The following is a 22,469-nucleotide window of genomic DNA, read 5'->3' on the forward strand; positions in this document are numbered from 1 at the left end:
ATGCAGCCTCATCTCTACTAAAAATTTAAAAATAAGCCAGGCGTGGTGGCTTATTTACAGAGTCCCAGGTCCTTGGGAGGGTGAGGTGGGAGAATCACATGAGCCTGGGAAGTCAAGGCTGCAGTGAGCGGTAATTGTGCCACTGCACTCTAGCCTGGGCGACAGAGCAAGAGACCTGTCTCTATAAAAAAAAAATTCTGATTTTAAAAACCTATATATATTAGTAACCTTTGGTGCAAAAGTTCAATTTGATAATACTTCATCTTTGTGTAGTGCCTTGAAGATGATAAATTATCATGTTTTCTTGCTTCAAAAAAAGATGGCAGTGTTTTCTTTGGCTAATATGTATCTTTTCCTCCCAACTTTGACTTTTTAAAGCGTATTTTAAAGGAATAAAGCATTATTTACCTTAGCAATGTGTAGAATTAAATGATATTAAGATAAAACTTCCTAATTATTTCTTTCATTTCATTTCATTCATTTACTCATAAATATTGTCAACCAAGCACTATGCTGAACCCTGAAGATACAGATCAAAAAAGAAATCTCTGCCTTAAAATTGTTCTTTGTTTAATCATGGAGGCAAAAGAGTAAACCCACAAGTCTGAGTAGTCAATGCTATGAAAGAAACATGCCTTGGGGTTCCATAGGAGAACAGAAGTGTATTCCTAAGAAATAGGAGCTAGCCAGGTCAGAATTTCAGGCAAAAGCAACAGTAGAGGAAGAGAGATCTGTTAGAATGCTATTGCAGTAATCTAGACAGGACATGACAAGGACTTAAATAAACTAAGGTAATGGTAGTGGAACTAGAAAGGAGGAAACAAATTTGAGGATGAGATCGAATCAAAAAACCTGGTGACTAAGTAGGTGATAGGATGTTTTTTTGTTTTGTTTTTTCTTACTTGACTTGAAGCTGAAAGGATGTTTAAGAGAGGAACAAGATGACACATACTCTAGCTTGGCAGATTGGAGGTTAGTACCGTTTATTAACTGTACATGTTAATACATAGCAAAGAGCAAGGTTGTTGTGAGAAAAGGATGAGTTTCTTTTTGTATATGGTTAATTTAGGGGTGTGTTAGATATAAAGATTTTGTGCTCTAGGAGAAAGGTTTGGACTGGAAATAGATATTTAGGACTTATCCTTAAAAGGTGGCAGTTAAAGTCATGTTATGAGGATGAAATGTCACCTAGAGGGAGTAAGGAAAGACAAACCGACATGTAAAAGTGAGCAGTAGAAAAGGAGACTAAAAACAAGGAGAACCAATAGAAAGTAGAGTACCACTGAAGCCAAGGGAAAAAGAGATTCAGGAAATAGAAACTGTACTCTAAATACCTTGAGACAGAAAGTAAAGGACTTTAACCAAGTTATTAATCTCTCTGGGTCTCAGTTTTCTCATTTGTAAAATAAGGCAATCAGATTAGATGATTTTATGGTTTCCTGATAATTTATTAAGCACCTCCTTTATGCGTGACACTTTACTAAACTATTTACATGTTTTTTTTGTTTTTGTTTCTTTCTGAGGTGGAGTTTCGCTCTGTCACCCAGGCTGGAGTGCAGTGGCATAATCTGAGCTCACTGCAACCTCTGCCTCCTGATTTCAAGTGATTCTCCTGCCTCAGCCTCCTACGTAGCTGAGATTACTTACAGGTGTGCATCACCATGCCCGGCTAATTTTGTATTTTTGGTAGAGATGGAGTTTCACCATGTTGGCCAGGCTGGTCTTGAACTCCTGATCTCTGGTGATCCACCCACCTTGGCCTCCCAAAGTGCTGATATTGTAGGCGTGAGCCACCTTGCCTGGCCTACGTGGTTTTATTCACGTGTATTATCCTCAATTTTGCACATGAAGAAATTAAGATTTAAGTTAAGTAGCTTGGCCAAGGTCACACCACTGACAAGTGACAGCATCTTTAGACCTCATTTTCCCAGTTTTCCTAGTTCTCAGTGGAAAATATTGGTAAGTCCTGATTTCTACTTGAGACAGAGTCTCACTCTCTTGCCCAGGCTGGTCTCAAACTCCTGAGCTCAAGCAATCTTCCCATCTTAGTTTCCTCAGTAACTAGGACTATGTAATTCCTGATTTCCGTAGGGCGTACAGCATTCTGTACATACTGTCATTCTGTGTGTTTTAGCTTTCCCTTCATTAGGTGGATATATTAACCAACTTGTTGATTGACCCAGATATTGAAAACACACTTGAACAAAATAGTTAAGTGATAATGGGTTCGTATCCTGTTTGTATCTCTACTGTAACTTCTGTGGCTTCCTCCTATTCCTCTTCCGCAGCAAGCCTCTTAGCCTGTTTAGTTTTTATTTTTCTCATGTCTAAGAAGTAGTGTTAACATTGGGATAAACATTATCAGTTTGACTTAATTAGAAAAGATAAGAACAAAATTACGTTAATATGTGCAAAAGTAATTTAGCACCTGGCATAAACAGTTGCTTTCTATTTTGTACTTGTTTCTAAGTTAGGCAGGCCCTTTGCCTTACAGCCTTAGAGAATGGACTATTTTGGAAGATTTCCTCTAGCCTTGGGTATCTTGTCGTCAGTATTATAAACTCAAAAATTCATTATCAGTTCCTTCAGGAAGGATCAAGCCCAAGATTATTGATTCATCCCAAATAAATACCTTAAGATGGATATGTAACCTAACATGCTAATTTATTAATTTGTGATGAGGAGCAACCAGTATCAAGGTACCCGAAAATACCAAACTGGTCAAGCAAAGTTTGCTTAGAATCAATATAATGAACATTTGCATAGTCTTGTGAGTTATACCAGTTTCTGGGTGTAAAACTCAAGACTATCCAAATGTATACAAGAGTATCCAAATGTTCATTATGTTGATTCTAAGCAAACTGAACGTTAGAATCTGGAAAATTGTCTTCCCTTCTACCATAGAGCCCACAGCATTCTATTATTAGAATACTTATATCTACCAGATAGTACACCATGTTTTCCTCCATGGGAAAAAAATGAATTTGAAAAGGTAAATTTTCATTATTCACTTTAATCCATAGGCATAACTCCTACCATTGTAGCATTTTTTTTTTTTTTTGGTAACAGACCAGTTTTTACACTGATTTTAGATTGGCATTTTCTTATGAGTATCGGGGTATCTATTAGACCCTTAAGTTAAACCTCAGTTTGGTCCACACCACATTTATAATTATTATGTGTTGCTTTTGCAGATAGTTAATCTATCCATTTATATTAGTTTACCTTAGTTTGTATTTCAAAGATTACCATTTTCTGATCTTCTTCCCAAAATTGGAACCTTAAAATATGAGAGTTATATAGCCATTTTTATGTTGTTTGCAGTATTATTGTGACATTATTAAATATATTAGTGCCATAAATACTTCGGCTCTTTAAAAAAAAAAAATCCTTAAAATTGAGCAGACATAGCACAATAGATTTAGTGCCAAAATATAATAAATGTTTAATCTTCACGTGTCTTTCAGCTTTCTCTATTAGAGCATTTCTATTCCCAGCCCTTAAGTGTCCTGTGCTGTAATCTTCCAGAAGCCAAAAGAAGAATAAATTTTTTATCAAATAATCAATGTGAAAACATCCGACGTCTTCCATCTTTTAGGAGGTAAAAAGAGAAGTACATATTTAACACATATTATACTAGAATTTGGGACTAAATAAGAGATCTCAGATCCAGTTTTTTCTGAAGTTGGGGGAGGAATAGTAACCTATTCTGTTTTTAAGTGCGGGATATCCTTGTTGGATTTGAAAATTTGGCAAAAAGAAAAGTATTTTTACAAAGGGACATAATTTGCAAGTTCTCCAGAGTTACTTTTTAGAAATAACGTTTCCTATTCCTGGGATTTATGGCCTTTTTAAATGTTTATAGACTATGAAGTCCAGCTGATTTAAGGAGTTTAAAATTACCATTAAACCATAAATGTCATACTGAATTTATTTTTGTGAAGAAATGAAAAAAATGTGGCTGCCAATCTTGGTAGTTCTTATCCCCAATATGCTATTTAAATATGTTGAATCTTTAATTTTCTCTTTTTGTGTATGGAATGGTAAAAATTCTAGGTATGTGGAAAAACAAACTTCAGAAAAGCAAGTTGCGCTCTTGACCAATGAGAGATGTTTGAAGGTAGGAACGTGAATGTGTTTCAGTTTCATTCTCTTTTTCCTTTCATAAAGAATATGCACGTAACATTTATTGAGTTAATAAAACATATTTGTGCATCTTAATATTTATACATTGAAGTGTACTGGGTCTTGATAGTCAATTAGGAATGTGAGTTTTAAAGATGACATGAAACCTTAGCTCTAAAATATGAGGCTTTTTTTAATCAAGAAAAAATATTAACTGAAACACCAAGTTTCTCTTGTGGCCTATTTTGAAAGCACCTTTAGATCTATAGAGATCTACTATGTGAATCTTTTTCCACCTAACAGTTTTGGAATCTGCCAGCAATTTCATTTTAATGTTCTTTTTAAAGGCTGTGATAAATAAAAGCGTTTAGAAGCCAGACAGCTTAGGCGTCTACTGCTAAATGGGTATTGATTTGATTTGAAGAAATATTGTATGTTGATATTATAACGCTAGGAAAGAAGTAATGAGCTTAGAAAATTATCAGTTAGCTGTACAACATAGAGAATATCAAAAGGAGGGCTTTTTTTCTTTGTTGAATAAATAATACTTGGATATATACATAATTCAAAAGGTAAAGATAATATACAGTGAAAGGCTTCCTTTCACTTCTTGTCTTTCAACTACCCATATCCCTTCCCTGGATACAGCCAGTGTTACTGGTTTCTTATGTTTCATTCTAGATGTAGTCTCCATACATACAAGTAATTATGTTTTGGCAGTTGGCTGCTTCTTACAATATTCTGCACCTTGTTTTATTTTGTACTTAATTTTGGAAATCATTCCATATTAGTACTGAAGAGTGGCATAGTAGTCTATTGAATTAATGTATCTTTTTAAAGAACATGTCTCTTATCAATGAGCATTTAGAAACACATAATGTCACATTTATTTTCATACTCCTCATGACTTTTTTAGGAAAAAGTTGTTAGAATATTGTAATGATAGTAAGATGAGATTGAAGGTAAGCCGTAGTGCTAAAGATGAGTTTTGGTAATACATATGATTTTCAGATTTTGAACAAGAGAATGTTAGATCTTATACATGTACAATTATATGTCAATTTAAAAAATTTTAAATGTGTTTTAAAAAATGTTAGATTCTATAGGGCATGTGTTTACCTCCATTGGTAATTTATGCCCATTATAAATGCTCAAAAAATATTCAGAATGGCTTTTATTAAACCTTTTATTAAACATTATTTCTAATGTTGAATCCACACTGGGCCGTAATATAAAATCACTTCTAGATTGGGCTCAATAATCATTTTAGTAATCTCTGTAATGCCTTCAGAGCAGTATAGGAGGTTCTCAGACCCCCATGCAGGTTGTTTTGCTGGGAGGAAGTTTAAGAACTAGTGAGAAAGAATGTGTGCCTGTTTATTGAGCCTTTGAAGATTGGCTAGATTAGCTCTCTGCTGAGTCAGCTAGTTGCCAAGTCCATTTCCTGCTAGAACTTTCTGTCAGAGTGTATTTCAGAAGCCAGGAATAGATTTTTTAAGAGTACCTTTAACCATTGAGATGACAGAGGGAGAGAATGTCTAGGCTAGTGTATTACAGAAATTGCCTGACATTGGTCAGGCACGGTGGCTCATGCCTGTCATCCCAGCACTCGATGAGGCCTGGGTGGGTGGATCACTTGAGGTGAGGAGTTCAAGACCAGTCTGGCCAATATAGTGAAACCCCATCTCTACTAAAATACAAAAATTAGCTGGGTGTGGTGACGTGTGCCTGTAGTCACAGCTACTCAGGAGGCTGAGGCAGGAGAATCGCTTGAACCTGGGAGGCGGAGGCTGTGGTGAACCGAGATTGCACCACTGCACTCCAGCCTGGGTGACAGAGCAAGACTCTGTCTTTTAAAAAAAAAAAAAAAAAGAGCCTGACATTTATGTCTGCTTTTCAGTGACTTTTTGCATATTTTCTTAGCATTTATTTATGCTATCCTTGTTCTTGTTGCACTGTCAGACTGTCAGTTTTGCTTGTTATGATCTTTGGTGTATTCATTTTCAAATTACATGCTTTGTCATTTAAGGGCATGTTTTCTTGAGACTTATACAGTGAGAAATATGAAGAAGCACAGAGATTTGTACCCTTACTCTGAAAAAGTTACCCACAGGCTACCTGCTGAAATCAAAAGACAGAAAATGTCTAAGAAAAAAATGAATATTTTAGGCTGGGCACGGTGGCTCACTCCTGTAATCCCAGCATTTTGGGAATCTGAGATGGAAAGATCACTTGAAGTCAGGAGTTCAAGACCAGCCTGGCCACTATGGTGAAACCCCGTCTCTTCTAAAAATACAAAAATTAGCTGGGCATAGTGGTACACACCTGTAATCTGAGCTACTCCAGAGGCTGAGGCAGGAGAATCACTTGAACCTGGGAGGTGGAGTTTACAGTGAGCTGAGATCATACCCTAGCCTGGGCAACAGAGCAAGACTGTTTAAAAAAAATAATAATAATTTGTCTATTGATTTTTTAGTTGAGAGAAAAAGTATCTTTGAATATTCTCATAATAATGCTTCTCTTTTTATAGTTTCATAAAAATACATGACAGTCAATAATGTGGTACTACAAAATATAAGAAATTTTATATTTGAACTGCAGTTACTCATTAGCTATCTATATTTAAGAAAATCACTTACCTTATTTAAGCCTCAATTTTCTTTCTTTTTTTTCTTATTATACTTTAAGTTCTAGGGTACATATGCACAACGTGCAGGTTTGTTACATAGGTATACGTGTGCCATGTTGGTTTGCTGTACCAATCAGCTCATCATTACATTAGATATTTCTCCTAATGCTATCCTTCCCCCAACACCCACCAAAAGGCCCCGGTGTGTGATGTTCCCTGCCCTGTGTTCATGTGTTCTCATTGTTCAATTCTCACCTGTGAGTGAGAACATGCGGTATGTGGTTTTCTGTTCTTGTGATAGTTTGCTGAGAATGATGGTTTCCAGCTTCATCCAAGGGACATGAACTCATCCTTTTTTATGGCTGCATAGTATTCCGTGGTGTATATGTGCCACATTTTCTTAATCCAGTCTATCATTGATGGACATTTGGGTTGGTTCCAAGTCTTTGCTGTTGTGAATAGTGCTGCAATAAACATACGTGTGCGTGTCTTTATAGTAGTATGATTTATAATCCTTTGGGTATATAACGAGTAATGGGATTGCTAGGTCAAATGGTATTTCTAGTTCTAGATCCTTGAGGAATCACCACACTGTCTTCCACAATGTTTGAACTAATTTACACTCCTACCAACAGTGTAAAAGCTTTCCTATTTCTCCACATCCTCTCCAGCATCTGTTGTTTCCTGACTTTTTAATGATCGCCATTCTGGCTGGTGTGAGATGGTATCTCATTGTGGTTTTGATTTGCATTCTCTGATGACCACTGATGATAAGCATTTTTTCATATGTCTGTTGGCTGCATAGATGTCTACTTTAGAGAAGTGTCTGTTCATATCCTTTGCCCACTTTTTGATGGGGTTGTTTTTTTCTTGTAAATTTGTTTAAGTTCTTTGTAGATTCTGGATATTAGCCCTTTGTCAGATGGGTAGCTTGCAAACATTTTCTCCCATTCTGTAGGTTGCCTGCTTACTCTGATGACAGTTTATTTTGCTGTGCAGAAGTTCTTTAGTTTAATTAGATCCCATTTGTCAATTTTGGCTTTTGTTGCCATTGCTTTTGGTGTTTTAGTCATGAAGTGTTTGCCCAGGCCTATGTCTTAGTATCGCCTAGGTTTTCTTCTCGGGTTTTTATGGTTTTAGGTCTTACATTTAAGTCTTTAATCCATCTTGAATTAATTTTTGTATAAGGTTAAGGAAGGGATCCAGTTTCAGCTTTCTACATATGGCTACCCAGTTTTCCCAGCACCATTTATTAAATAGGGAATCCTTTCTCCATTGCTTGTTTTTGTCAGGTTTGTCAAAGATCAGATGGTTGTAGATGTGTGGTGTTATTTCTGAGGCCTCTGTTCTGTTCCATTGGTCTATATCTCTGTTTTGGTACCAGTACCATGCTGTTTTGGTTACTGTAGCCTTGTAGTATAGTTTGAAGTCAGGTAGCGTGATGCCTCCAGCTTTGTTCTTTTTGCATAGGATTGTCTTGGCAATGTGGGCTCTTTTTTGGTTCCATATGAACTTTAAAGTAGTTTTTTCCAATTCTATGAAGAAAGTCATTGGTAGCTTGATGGGGATGGCATTGAATCTATAAATTACCTTGGGCAGTATGGCCGTTTTCATGATATTGATTCTTCCTATCCATGAGCATGGAATGTTCTTCCATTTGTTTGTGTCCTCTTTTATTTCGTTGAGCAGTGGTTTATAGTCCTCCTTGAAGAGGTCCTTCATATCCCTTGTAAGTTGTATTCCTAGCTATTTTATTCTCTTTGTAGTAATTGTGAATGGGAACTATTTAAGCCTCAATTTTCTTATATACAAAGTAGGATAATAGGCTGGGTGTGGTGGCCCATGCCTGTAATCTCAGCACTTTCGGAGGTTGAGGCGGGCAGATCACTTGAGTCCAGGAGTTTGACACCAGCCTGGACAGCATAGCAAAACCCCTTCTCTACTAAAAATACAAAAAATTATCCAAGTGTGGTGGTATGTGCTTGTTATCCCAGTTACTTGGGAGGCTGAGACACTAGAATCCCTTGAACCAGGGAGGCAGAGGTTGCAGTGAGCTGAGATTGCGCCACTGCACTCCTGCCTAGGCAACACAGCAAGATTCTGTCTCCAAAAAAAAAAGTAGGATAATAATTCCTAGTATGATTTTTTTTCATAGTGGTAGTGATAATCAAAGTTTGTTCAGCAAATAAAAATGATTTGAAAACATATAACGATAAAACTTTTATAAATAAAAATAATAAATATTGTTATATATTTTTCACTCATAAAAATTAAGATCAATATGAACACATTTTATTTATGTTTATTTTTTATTTTTTTGAGGTGGAGTTTCATTCTTGTTGCCCAGGCTGGAGTGTAACGGTGCAATCTCGGCTCACTGCAATCTCTGCCTCCCAGGTTCAAGCAATTCTCCTGCCTCAGCCTCCCAAGTAGCTGGGGTTACAGGTGCCTACCACCACATCCAGCTAATTTATTGTATTTTTAGTAGAGACGAGGTTTCACCATGTTGGCCAGGCTGGTCTCAAACTCCTGACTTCAGGTAATCTACCCACCTCGGCCCCACAAAGTGCTGGAATTACAGGCGTGAGCCACCACGCCCAGCTATTTTTTTTTTTTTTTTTGAGGGGGTCTCACTCTATCGCCCAGGCCAGAGTGCAGTGGCACAATCTCAGCTCACCACAACCTCCACCTCCTGGATTCAAGCCATTCTCCTGCCTCAGCCATCCTCGTAGCTGGGATTAGAGGCATGGGTCACCACACCCGGCTAATTTTTGTACTTTTAGTAGAGACAGAGTTTCACCATGTTGGCCAGGCTGGTCTTGAACTCCTGACCTCAGGTGATCTGCTCGCCTGGGCCTCCCAAAGTGCTGGGATTACAGATGTCAGCCACCGCACCTAGCCAATATGAACACATTTCAGTGTGTGTAAAGATGTATATACATTTTTATGTATTATAATATACAATCTATATGTAATATTTATAATATTCTTATGTTATATAGTTGTATAGACATGTCTGGCATTAGAGTTTATCATTTTGTTCCCATTTTCTATATTCAAGTGTCTAAGAGATAGACCTCATTGTATATTCCAGAGAAATTTACAATCTTTATAACTGGAAACCACACTTTAAGAACTACTAAATTAGGCTGCCTCCCTAGAAGGAAGCATTTGTTATTGTTTGCTCCATCACCTCATTTTCTTAAGCTAGAACTCATCTATTAAGTTCCCACCTAAACAAATGATTAATCTGTTATCTTCTGACTAGAATCAAGATGTTAACAAAAACCTTTACTCCCTCAAAATTAGGGCCCCACTTCTTCAAAACCATATGTCAACTTTGAATTTAATGAACTTAGTAATGGGTTTTTTAAAAAGTGTACTTTTAAATGTGAAAATTTAGCTGACTAAAACTAACATAGGAAAAGAAAACCAAGCACCACATGTTCTTATTTGTAAGTGGGAGCTGAACAATGAGAACGCAGGTCAGAGGGAGAGCATCAGGACAAATAGCTAATGCATGCGGGGCTTAATACCTAGGTGGTGGGTTGATAGGTGCAGCAAACCACCATGGCACATGTTTACCTAAGTAAGAAACCTGCACATCCTGTGCATGTATCCCAGAACTTAAAATAAATTAAAATTTAAAACGTTACCTGACTAAACAATGTACATTTGTAGGTAATTCGCTGGGAATTTCCTACTAAGGAGGGACATTAGAAGACCTGGTACAGCTGATGAAATACTGAAAATCTTCATACTATGTAGAAAGCTTAGATTCATTCCTGTGTAGGTGACAGTTGAAGTTTTATTATTCTTACTTGTTGATGTTTCATGTCTTTATACCTATTTTCCCAAGTAGATTTTAAATCCTTTCAGAGTGGGAAATAAACCTTGAACTTCTTTAGCACCCTCATTTCACAAATGAAGAACTGCAGCCAAGAGAAAGGAAGTGAAATATCTGAGGTTGCAGAGCAAGTTCATGGTAGAGTAAGGACTTCTTTTCACTGTTTAGTATGCTTATCATGGTGTCTCATCAAAAGGCACAAAATCAGTTCATGAGTTTGATGGAGACATGCCTTTCACCTTTGCCCCCACCTCTTTCTGTTTCTTTTGTCAGACCTACGGGGCAGATAGGGGGAAGAAAATTTCTTAGAAAAAAATAATAAATGAAAAAGTAAAGGAAAAAGGAAAACAATTGCAGTCTATCAAATGTGATCAAATGAGCTAGGCATTAGCCTAGTGTGTCAGGAATTAATCATTTAAATTCAAACTCTTTGTCAAGTGCTTCTCTTGATCTACACTACTGGGGTAGGAATATGGAGAACAAAAGGCAGAGACAGATGAGAGGACTAGCACTTTTGCCACATAAGTGCTAGGAGAAAGCTGTGGTTTGGCATTCTTATTAGATGGCAGTAATATGCTAAGTCAAGTCTGGAAAACACTGCCAGCCAGCATTTTTCTCTAATGAGAAAAATAAGGCTTAGTTATAACAAGATGATAAATGAGAAAATGCTTTGTTCTTAGACAGCTGATATCTCTTAATCCTAAAATTCAATAGTCTGTTTTTAATGATCAGTGAATTGATTGAAAAGAAGTTACAGAAGTTTATAGTCATTTTTACATACTGTATTTTATAATCTGAGGTCACTGTTCACCCCTATACATACAATTCTAGAGACAAAAGTGTTAAGTACTATGGAAGCAGAAGAGAGATAAATGCCTGGCAAATGTAATTCTGCCTAGCCTTTTTCTCTTTACCTATATAAGTTTTACATATATATTGACTTCTCCTCCAGAGAAAGTAGCTAGCTCAATAATAATAGGGGCTCTGTGGTATAAGTAAACAATGATATATGATTTTTTAAAAATAGATTCAGGGGGTTTCAGGTGCAAGTTTGTTACATATTGTATGACGGTGAGGTTTTGGCTTCTAGTGTGCCCATCACCTGAATAGTGAATATTGTACCTAATAAATAATTTCTCTGCCCTCACCCCTCCCAACCCTACCCCTTTTGGAGTCCACAGTGTCTGTTATTTCCCTCTGTATATACATGTGTACCTATTATTTAGCTCTCACTTATAAGTGAGAACATGTAGTATTTGATTTTCTGTTTCTGAGTTCTTTCACTTAGGATACTGGCCTCCAGCTCCATCCATGTTACTGCAAAAGACATGCTATCAGTGAATGATTTTTGTATGAATAACAGACAGGATTGATGAGGTTGGAGATTACTAATTTAAGAGGGTATATTGCACATTAAGAGGCAACCCACAGTCTAATGTAAATGTGTTTTTTAAACATACATTTAAAAAAAATGTTGGAACCAATATTTACATATTGAGAAATTTTACATTACAAATTCAGACTTTTGAAAAATCAGGAAATCTAGACCACATCCAGCAAGACAAAATATGGTTGCTCTTACTTAAAAAAGAGACTGAGGCTGGGCACGGTGGCCCACACCTGTAATCCCATCCCTTCGGGAGGCCAAGGCAAGCAGATCAGCCTGGGCAACATAATGAGACCCCATCTCTACAAAAAAAAAAAAAAAAATACAAAAATTAGCCAGGTGTGGTGGTGTGGGCCTATATATAGTCCCAGCTACTTGGAAGGCTGAGACAAGAGGATCACTTGACCCTGGGAGGTAAAGGCTGCAGTGAGCTAAGATTGCACCACTGCATTCCAGCCTGGTCACTAGAGCAAGATCCTGTCTCAAAAATTAAAAATAAATAAAAGAGAGACTGAGTGTTTGGTCTTCATTCATTAATGTACTCTTCATTTAACCAATATTTTTCTAGTGCCTATTATGTGCCAGGTGTTAATCTAGGTTTTGAGAATACAGGAGTGAACCAAACAGCCAAAACTTCTACCTTTTTCATTGTATCAGGGAGACAGACAATAAATAAGATAAATAAGTAAAATATCTGTTAGTGATAAGTGCTGAGGTAAAAACAATGAAGCAGAGAAGAAGGATATGGAGTTCATGTGCATTGGAAGTGGAATCGAAATTTTAGAAAAGGACCTGACTGAGAGGGTAAATTTTGAGTAAAGACCTAAAGGAAGTCACAGAGCTTGCCATTCAAGAATCTGAAGGAAGGGAATTCTAAGCAGGTAGAAAGGACCTGAGGTTGGAGCATGTCTGCCATATTTGAAGAAGAGCAAGGAGGCTGCTATGTATTGCTTTGCTTTTCTTTTTTCTTTTTGAGACAGTTTCACTCTGTCACCCAGGCTGGAGTACAGTGGTGCAATCATAGCTTGCTGCAACCTTGACCTTCTGGGCTCAAGCAGTCTTCCTACCTCAGCCTCCTGAGTATCCGGGACTACAGGCACATGCCACCATGCCCAGCTCATTTAAATTTTTTTTTTTTTTTTTGGTAGAGACAGGGTCTCTTGCTTTGTTGCTCACTATCAAGCTGGTCTTGAACTCGTGGGCTCAAGTGATCCCCCAGCTATGGCCTCCCAAAGTGCTGGGATTATGGGTGTGAACCACTATGCCAAGCCTGTTTTTCTTATAGCAGATAAATATTTCTGTTCCTTTGTCGAAAGTGAGTAAAGACTAAGAAGTCTTCATGCTTCAAGAACAGAGAAAGCATATCTCTTTAGTAAATAATGCATATTCCTAGACAAAGTGTATCTCTGTAGAAAGGAATCATTCTAAACACAATTATGAAACAAAATGGTGACAGCTATGACTAGTATACAGAAAAAATGCCTGAGGAAAAATTTAATGAATGCAAAGTAGGGTTAATATTTCAAAAGGCTTTATTTTCACATGTACGTGGTATGATGCTGCTGTAATGTATTCAATGGAATTTTTTTTTTTTTTTTTGAGACCGAGTTTCACTCTGTCTCCCAGGCTGGAGTGCAATGGTGCGATCTTGGCTCACTACAGCCTCTGTCTCCCGGGTTCAAGTGATTCTCCTGCCTCAGCCTCCCAAGTAGCTGGGATTACAGGCGCCTGCCACCAACCACACCCAGCTAATTTTTGTATTTTTAGTACAGACGGGGTTTCTCCAGGTTGGCCAGGCTGGTCTTGAACTCCTGACCTCAGGTGATCCACCCATCTCGGCCTCCCAAAGTGCTGTGATTACAGGCGTGAGCCACCCCGCCCAGCCCAAAAATTTTCTCATATATCAAAACCTTTTACAGGTTTGAGTTTGTAAAATAGTGTCCATAAGTACATTAAGAATTATTGTTTTAAGGCCGGGTGCAGTGTCTCATGCCTGTAATCCCAACATTTTGGAAGGCCAAGGTGGGCAGATCACTTGAGGTTAGAAGTTTGAGACCAGCCTGGCCAACACGGTGAAATCCCATCTCTGCTGAAAATACAAAAATTAACTGGGCATTGCGGCAGACACCTGTAATCCCAGCTACTCAGGAGGCTGAGGCAGGAGAACAGCTTGAGCCTGGGAGACAGAGTTTGCAGTGAGCTGAGATCGCGCCAGTGCACTCCAGCCTGAGCAACAGAAGAAGACTTCATCTCCACAAAACAAGCAAACAAAAAATTACTGTTTTGAATAAGTAAAGGCAGTTACATATGTGCAGGTATCTAGGTAAGATGGAGAACTTACAGGACAGGTTATAAGAAAATGTTAATCATTTGTGATGTTTTTTGTTGCAATTGATAAAAACACATATAAATAACAATGAAACCTTTATTATGTGGAGATTAGGTTCTAAAGTCAGCACATAAGGTGAAGATCTGGGATGGTCAAAATTACTCTTGAAAAATCCCTTAGAAAGGTACAGCAAACCTCTCATTCGTTAAGTCCATCATAGCCAGTTTCTTTCCCCATTGTTGGAACCAATCACCATTTCCTCAGTTGAGCGCCAGATGATCTAGTCTGCCATGTTGTATGGAACAAAACAAAACAATACAATACAAAACATTTTCTAGGCCAGTCACGGTGGCTCACACCTGTAATCCCAGCACTTTGGGTGGCTGAGGTGGGTGGATCACTTCAGGTCAGGAGATCAAGACCAGCATGGCCAACGGGGTAAAACTCCATCTCTACTAAAAATACAAAATGTTAGCCAGGTGTGGTGGTGGGCACCTGTAATCCCAGCTACTCGGGAGGCTGAGGCAGGAGAATCGCTTGAACCTGGGAGGTGGAGGTTGCAGTGAGCAGAGAGTGGGACTTCATCTTAAAATTTTTATTTTTATTTTAAAATAAAAATAATGATTATAACAAAACAAAACAGTTTTTAAACACTAGAACTCTACTCAACACAGGGATGCACCACACAGTGAAAAGTATGAAAGAAATAAGACCACCTAGGAGAAAAACATGTTTATATCCCTCATCGAACACTTATTCCAGGGCAGGTATGTTCCTTGAGTATGCAGTATTGCCCTATAGTGTGTAAAGTATTTCTTTTCTCTCCTTATCCAAGTAAATGGAACGAAGAGACTCACTTCTACTGCATCACGCAGATACTTGTACACATAGCTATTCCTCAAGGCAAAAGAAAATAGGGAGCACAAGTAGCATGCAGTATGATTATTATTCAGTAATAGAGTTCATTTTCTTCAAAATATTCCCCCTATTTAAAAGCTATTTCAGCACACATCAAGGCAATTAATGGCTTTATGCCATCTGTATGTCATGGCACACAGTAAAAAACTAAAGAACTAAAGTTTAGAACTAAAGTATACCCTCCCAGTGGTGGTTAAAACAATTTTTGATTATGGCTACTTTTGTTATGATAGGAGACATAGATTTTGTTATGATAGGAGACAGATTTTGAAATTACCAATCAACTCAAATAATGGGAGGGAAAAACATTTAAGTGCTAAAAACTTTTATTTAATCTGCCCTGTGCTTTCAGGTAATGACTCATAGATCGTTGACCAAGGAATTGATTTCCTAAGTGAGTTGGTGTTTAGGAAGATATATCATATTTATTGCTTTATAGAGGTTAGATTTGCTTGAATTTATTGATATCTGAGTTATTTTCTAAATGTTTGACCACTAAAAATAATGGGTATCTGCAAGATATTACTGAAATAAAGACACAGCTCAGCAAAGCCTTTATTTGACTTTTTTTTTTTTTTTTCCTTTTTGAGACAGAGTCTTACTTAGTCGCCCAGGCTGGAGTGCAGTGGCGCCATCTCGGCTCACTGCAAGCTCCGCCTCCCGGGTTCACGCCATTCTCCTGCCTCAGCCTCCTGAGTAGCTGGGACTACAGGCGCCCGCCGCCTCGCCCGGCTAATTTTTTGCATTTTTAGTAGAGACGGGGTTTCACCGTGTTAGCCAGGATGGTCTCGATCTCCTGACCTCGTGATCCGCCCGCCTCGGCCTCCCAAAGTGCTGGGATTACAGGCGTGAGCCACCGCGCCCAGCCTATTTGACTTTTTAAAGGAGAAAAATATTGAAAACCGTGGCACAGATGATAATCCTTTAAGAAAATGTTACAGAGTAAGCAGTTATAAAAGGAATTGAGGCCTGAAAATTACTTCATAGGATATAATGTTTTAAAATATTTCTAAACTATTTCAGGAGGCTCTAGAAAACATTTCTCTCCCCCCAACAAAACCTTTTGAAACTGTTTTGTGAGATTAATCATCCATAGATTTCTTTTCTTTTCTTCTTTTCCTGTATCTAAATCTCTAATATGGAGAGTAGGGCTAGTTTTCGGTTGTGGGTTTTTTTTTTTTAAATACAAATGAGGTCTCACTATGTTGTTCACCCAGGTCTTAAACTCCTAAACTCGAGCTATCCTCCTGCCTCAGCCTTCCAAAGTGCTGGGATTACAGGTGTGAGCCACCACACCTGCATAGATTTCTTAAGACACTCCCTCATGTCATCATTCTTGCTAGATTCTAAATTATAAAGCTTGTTGGCTTCAGATTTATTTATTTTTTTATTCTTTTTTTTTTTCTTAATTGGTAAAGCAAATAAAACCAGTATTGGAGATCTCAGCAATAGGCAGGGACTCATCAGAATCACTTGTGTTTCTGCCATAGTCTTTTCATTTTCCCCTTCAAACACACTAACACACTTGAGCAGTACTTTAGGAAAAGTATACATCATAAGCAGAACTTCAGCCATTTCATTAGGCTGGTACCATTCTGTCTGGTGATCTCACTCTTCTGATGCTAGCACAGTGGAGGATAAAGCACCTTCCCTCACTGTGGCACACAGCAGGTGATGGGCACAGGCAAGCATCCAATAAGGTGCTTTCTTACACACTTGTAATTTTGGGGCCCAAGGTATTGTGGGAATGCTAGAGATACCAGGAGATTAAAATACAGTGTCAATTCTAGCATGTGTAAAATATCACCAGACTTGATACTAAATCGGAAATGCTCAGCCTGTATTCTGGATTTTATATGTATTTCAAATTTTCATAAATTAATTTGTAGTTTTGAATCTTCTTGTCAGTTTTCCAGAAATTTTATATAGCCATGAAGTAGGTTGTATTATTATGCTCTTTTATCAGCTGACTTATGTATTAATAATATATTCTGTGATTTTTAGGAGGAAACACAATTATTACTAGAAAACCTGCATGTTTATCATATGAATTACTTCCTGGTTTTGAGATGTCTTCATAAGTTCACCTCTTCTCTTCCCAAGTATCCACTAGGTCGACAGGTAATCCAAGCCACCTCATTTGGAATCTATGAAGTAGGAATGTTAGTATTTTCTTGCTTTGGTTTTTGTAGCATTCAGGCATCAGAATGTGAAATGAAGCCAATCTTTACAATGAGAGCATAATCTAAATCCATTCCAGCTGTACACATTACTGGTAATTGAAATTGTTTTTTGTTCAGATGGCCACAGCTAGAAACAGCCATATGAATCCCAGTGGTGTTGCTTCCCCTACAATGTTTTTGCACTAAGGCATTTGAACTTTCCTTCTTTAATACTTCCTTATCACCTATACTGAGAGAGCTGTTTCTCTTTCCTTAATGGAAGAAGGAATTTGTTTGAGAATGCTTGATAGTTAACCTTGCACTATACTCAGAATAAAAAGAGAAGCAGTACTTCTGTTCGTTGAAAAATTATGCTCAGCTGGCCTTTATGTCATACCATAAACCTATCAACCATCTGTAGAGTAGATTTTAGCGGAGGAATTCTATATTCCTAGGTCATCTTAGCTCAAAGCTTTGGAGAACAAATACCAGGATGTAAGAATGACTTGTTGGCTGGGTGCAGTGACTCATGCCTGTAATCCCAGCACTTTGAGAAGCCAAGGCAGGTGCATCACATGAGGTCAGCAGTTCAAGACCAGCCTGGCCAACATGGTAAAACCCTGTCTCTACTAAAAATACAAAAATTAGCCCGGTGTGGTGGCACACGCCTGTAGTCCCAGCTGCGAGGGAGGCTGAGGCAGGAGGATGGCTTGAACCTGGGAGGTGGAGGTTGCATTGAGCTGAGATCACTGCACTCCAGCCTGGATGACAGAGTAGACTCCGTCTTAAAAAAAAAAAAAAAATAGAATGACTTGTTCATGAGGTGATTTTTGCCATTGAGCCTTAAATGAGCCTTTTTTTCCCTCATTTTTCCTTTATCGGTTTCTTCTTTTAAAATGACCAGTGATATCAGCCAATCTCAGTATAGTCTCATTTTACTTTTATGTAAATTGCATTCTTATAAAGCCTGATCCATGAGATATATGCCAAGTCTATTATTATCTAAAGAAAATGACTTTTAATAACATTAATTTTTTTGTGTTGACCAGAAATGATTTTGCCAGACTAGTAGTGTGTATACGCTTTTGGTTCCTCACAAATGTGTTGTTCACTTACAGATCAGAGAGTTGTACTGCACATGTTTAGAAAAGAACATATGGGATTCAGAGGAGTATGCATCAGTCTTGCAGCTGCTGAGGTAGTTTTGTTTTTTCTTGTTTTTCTGTTTTTGTCTGCTATAAGCCTGCCAGTAAGTAGCACCTTCCTCTAGAACCCTGCCTGCCAAAAAGTTTCATAAATAGCCATGTTGTGTCTAAGAATAATTGCATATATCTTGAATTTATCCATGTAGCTTATGATGTTTTTAATATAGCAACTCTCCATTTCTTTGCTGGTTTAACCTTGCATTTGAGCTTGTGGTTTTTAAAGGAAAATCCATGATTGTTTAGTCAAATACTGACACTACCCTATGAGAGCTCAGCTATGGATCATTTGAATCCAGCCAACTTGACATCATGGCAGGGAAAACAAGTCATTCATGAAAAGTGAGGTCACCATGTCCGCAATCTGGTTGAGTGGAGGAAGAGCATCACTGGGTGATATGTACCCAGTGGTCACAGCTGACCTTGATTAGGAACAGCAAGGAGTAGGCAGTGGCCTTGGTGCCTTCCCCCACCTTAACATTGGCTAATTCATAAATTATTTATCTAATAATATACAAGTAAATAAGATATCTTAGTGTTAAAGTTATTATTTATATTACTTGATTTCACTTCTTATATGTATAGTTACTTTTTAGTCTTCCATAAAAATAATGACACTTGGATAGTGATAAGGGGAAATCAAATGTGAGCTAAGTTTCGCCAGTTTTATAATTTTCCTCAGAGGTTGTAAATGCTTATATAAAAATATTTTAAAGAAGTCTGAAAACTGAATATTTATTAAGTCTTGCTTTCCTCTGGGCCCACAAGAAAAGAACAGATGGGCACAGTAGGAGGAAAATTCACACTGAAAGCACTTTAAATCCAGAGACTTCATAATACAAATATTAGTAATCTAGCAGGTGCAGCTTAAGATAGAAAATGAATTTCATGCTATCTGGAAAAATATCTCCCCATGGAAACTAGATTACCTCTGAAAAGCTGTGTTTTATTTCATTTTTTAAAATCCCAATAAGATTTATTTTTTCTTATTTTTTTAACCCATAAGGAAACTAAAAATTCCCAATAAGATTTCTATGTATTTATAAGCTTATGTTAACTAGAGTATTTCTGAGACTTATTTTGCTTTCTATTCAAGTAAATATACCTATCTTATACACCCAGTTGAATCTTCCAGGGTTTTCCTCTTTTAAGCTTTGTGATTAGTAATTGTCTTCCTTCTCCAGTGAGATGTTCCCAAATTCATAGATTCTTTTGTCAAAGAGGAACTTGTTCTTTTTGTTCTGAACCTCCCAACACCAGTTGTCTTAGGGTACAGTCAAGAACCAAGAATGCCAGTTCCAAAGTAGGTAAGGAAACATGAGTGGCAGTAGTAATGGTGACAGCAGTAACCATCGCTTATTGAAGGCTTGCTGTGTGCAAGGCACTTTGTTAGGCACTCTCAGTACATTTTCCAATCTAAAACTCTTAATATACCTTTATGGTAGATATTATTAGTCACACCTTACCCCTGAGGAATCTAAACACACACAGGCATTAAGTGACTTGCCTGAGACCACCTAGCTGCTGAGGGAACCAGGATTCTACTCCAGGTCTTACTTCAAAGCTGTTATACCTTCTGCTATTCTTTGCTAAGATCTAAAATACGGATTTGGAGATCTGAGTACAGCAGAAGCAAAAAATAGAAAGTGAGATTTCATTTTGCTAAGCTGAGGTCAGAAACATGGGCAGTCAAAAGCAAAGCAATGTAAAAAGCACTACGGGTCAAATATAATACCTACAGCAAGGACAGGCAGGAGTCTGGGTCCTAGAAAAGAGGAAAGGAATCAGGGAACCTCTGGGCTGGAATCAGCCTTTTCTCCTTTGTACAGATTTGATGTAGACCAGAAGTCGGGGACACTTTTTAGTTAAGGCATACTCGGTAGGCATCACCTAAACTTAACGAGACCATTCTCATCACCTGTCTTGAAACTTTATTTAACTCATTACAGAAAAGACTAAAATGATCCCTGAATGACGCTTTGGAAAGAATAACTGGTAAGGTACTATTAGAAACATAATCTAATTAAATTTCTTACTTGAAATTTTTTATAAGATTCAGCTTAAATGATTTTTCAAGAAAAAATCCTTTTTACAGATTGAGCATCTCTAATCTGAAAATCTGAAATTCAGAGTCCTCTAAAATTTGAAACACTTCAAATTTCAAAACTTTATGAGCACTTGTGATACCACAAGTGGAAAATTCCACATCTGACCTCATGAAATGGGTTGCAGCAAAACAGAGGCACACCACACAGTTTATTCAGCTTGCCAGCATTTGTTGCTGTTGTTTAACACTGATACAGGTATTACTTAGTTACACTGAATACATTATTTTTTCACTGTACCAATGGTGTGTCCTGTTTTTTAAGTGTTAAGTACTTAATACGTGAATAAGTGTAAGAAAATGGTTGCATATGAATTCAAGAGTCAATAATGATGGGATACCAAACAACTACAGATTGATTGTCCATCTAGTTGGCCGAGATAGTGACACCTTTGCTTTCTGATGATTCAGTGTACCTTGTTTCATGCACAAAATTATTTAAATTATTGTATGAAATTTCTTTCAAGCTATGTGTACAAGATGTATTTGAAACATAAATGAATTTTGTGTTTAGACATGCATCCAATTCTCAAGATAATCTCATTATGCACATATAGCAAATATTCCAAAATCTGAAAAAATCCAAAATGCAGAACGCTTTTGTTCCCAAGTATTTCACATAGGGATACTCAGTCTGTATGTGGAAGCTGACACGTTTAAATAATCTTAGATCAGATGATATCCAGCCCATTCAGAGTAGTATGGCTGTAGACATCCCTTTACCCCTAATTCTTCTGCTTTGTTTGGGAAGAACATGGAAGAAAAGGTGACTTCTGCCCCCGCTGCTCTTACCCCCACCATAGTGGCCTTTGGCGACGCCTCCTACCTTCCCCCAACAACTCTCTTGCGTGTTAGAGAGAAGGGGCCCTCCCAGCACAGAGTTGCATTCCTCCCCCCAGTTTATTCTAATTTATTAATTTAGTCCCACCCCTTCTGAGCCTACAGCCTGAGGACTGCAGAGTAGCTGCCCCAGCCCCTCCCAGGTCTGACCCAGCCTGGGGAGTGGGACAAGGCTTGGGTGTGGCCCTGTTGGAGGTTGATCTTGCTGTTTTTATTTCTTGCCTTTATGTTTGTGTTCTGTGATATTGTTGAGAAAGAAGAGGCCAGGCACAGTGGCTTATGACTGTAATCCCAACACTTTGGGAGGCCGAGGTGGGCAGATCACTTGAGCTCAGGAGTTTGAGACCAGCCTGGGTAACATGGTGAAACCCCCACTCTGCCAAAAATACAAAAAAAAAATTAGCCTGGCATGGTGGTGCACATCTGTGGTCCCGTCCTCGGAGGCTGAAGTGGGAGGATCACTTGAGCCTGGGAGGCAAAGGTTGCCTTGAGCTGAGATCGCACCACTTCACTGGGGCCTGGGTGACAAAATATACATATAAAAAAAGAGAAAAGAAAAGAAAGAGAAAAAAAAAAGAAATGTGGGCAAAGCAGAAGGAGGTGGATTCAAACCCCAGTATGTCACGGCTCATGCCTTTTCTTTAGTGGTGGGAGACCCTTATCTTGTAAAGGGAATGTGTCCCCTTTCTCAACCTCTAGTGTATTTCACAGAAAACAAAACCTCCCAATAAAACTGTTGAAACCTGGAAAATAAAACAAACAATATGTCATCTACTTGATGAAATATCTGGTGACCATTTAAAAAATATTTACAGCGACTCTGTAATAATGTGGGAGAATGTTTATGTCACATATTTATTAGTGGAAAAAGACCAACATAATTTTATATCACAGTTAGTTTTTAAATGTATGCAACAGACATTGAT

General features: G+C 37.9%; 1 protein-coding gene across 4 annotated transcripts in view; it reads left to right on the plus strand.

Annotated features, from left to right (window-relative positions):
- ORC3 (origin recognition complex subunit 3) overlaps window positions 1–22,469 on the plus strand; it is a 72,490-nt gene that overhangs the window by 24,688 nt on the left and 25,333 nt on the right. For all 4 annotated transcript variants that reach the window (XM_025383745.1, XM_025383743.1, XM_025383744.1 and 1 more), the window contains 4 exons: window positions 3,468–3,601; window positions 4,057–4,120; window positions 17,240–17,356; window positions 18,516–18,595. In XM_025383745.1, the coding sequence (XP_025239530.1) occupies window positions 3,468–3,601; window positions 4,057–4,120; window positions 17,240–17,356; window positions 18,516–18,595 (395 nt within the window). The remainder of the gene's footprint in view (window positions 1–3,467; window positions 3,602–4,056; window positions 4,121–17,239; window positions 17,357–18,515; window positions 18,596–22,469) is intronic.

This window comes from Theropithecus gelada, chromosome 4 (genome assembly GCF_003255815.1).
Source record: "Theropithecus gelada isolate Dixy chromosome 4, Tgel_1.0, whole genome shotgun sequence".
NCBI lineage: Eukaryota > Metazoa > Chordata > Mammalia > Primates > Cercopithecidae > Theropithecus > Theropithecus gelada.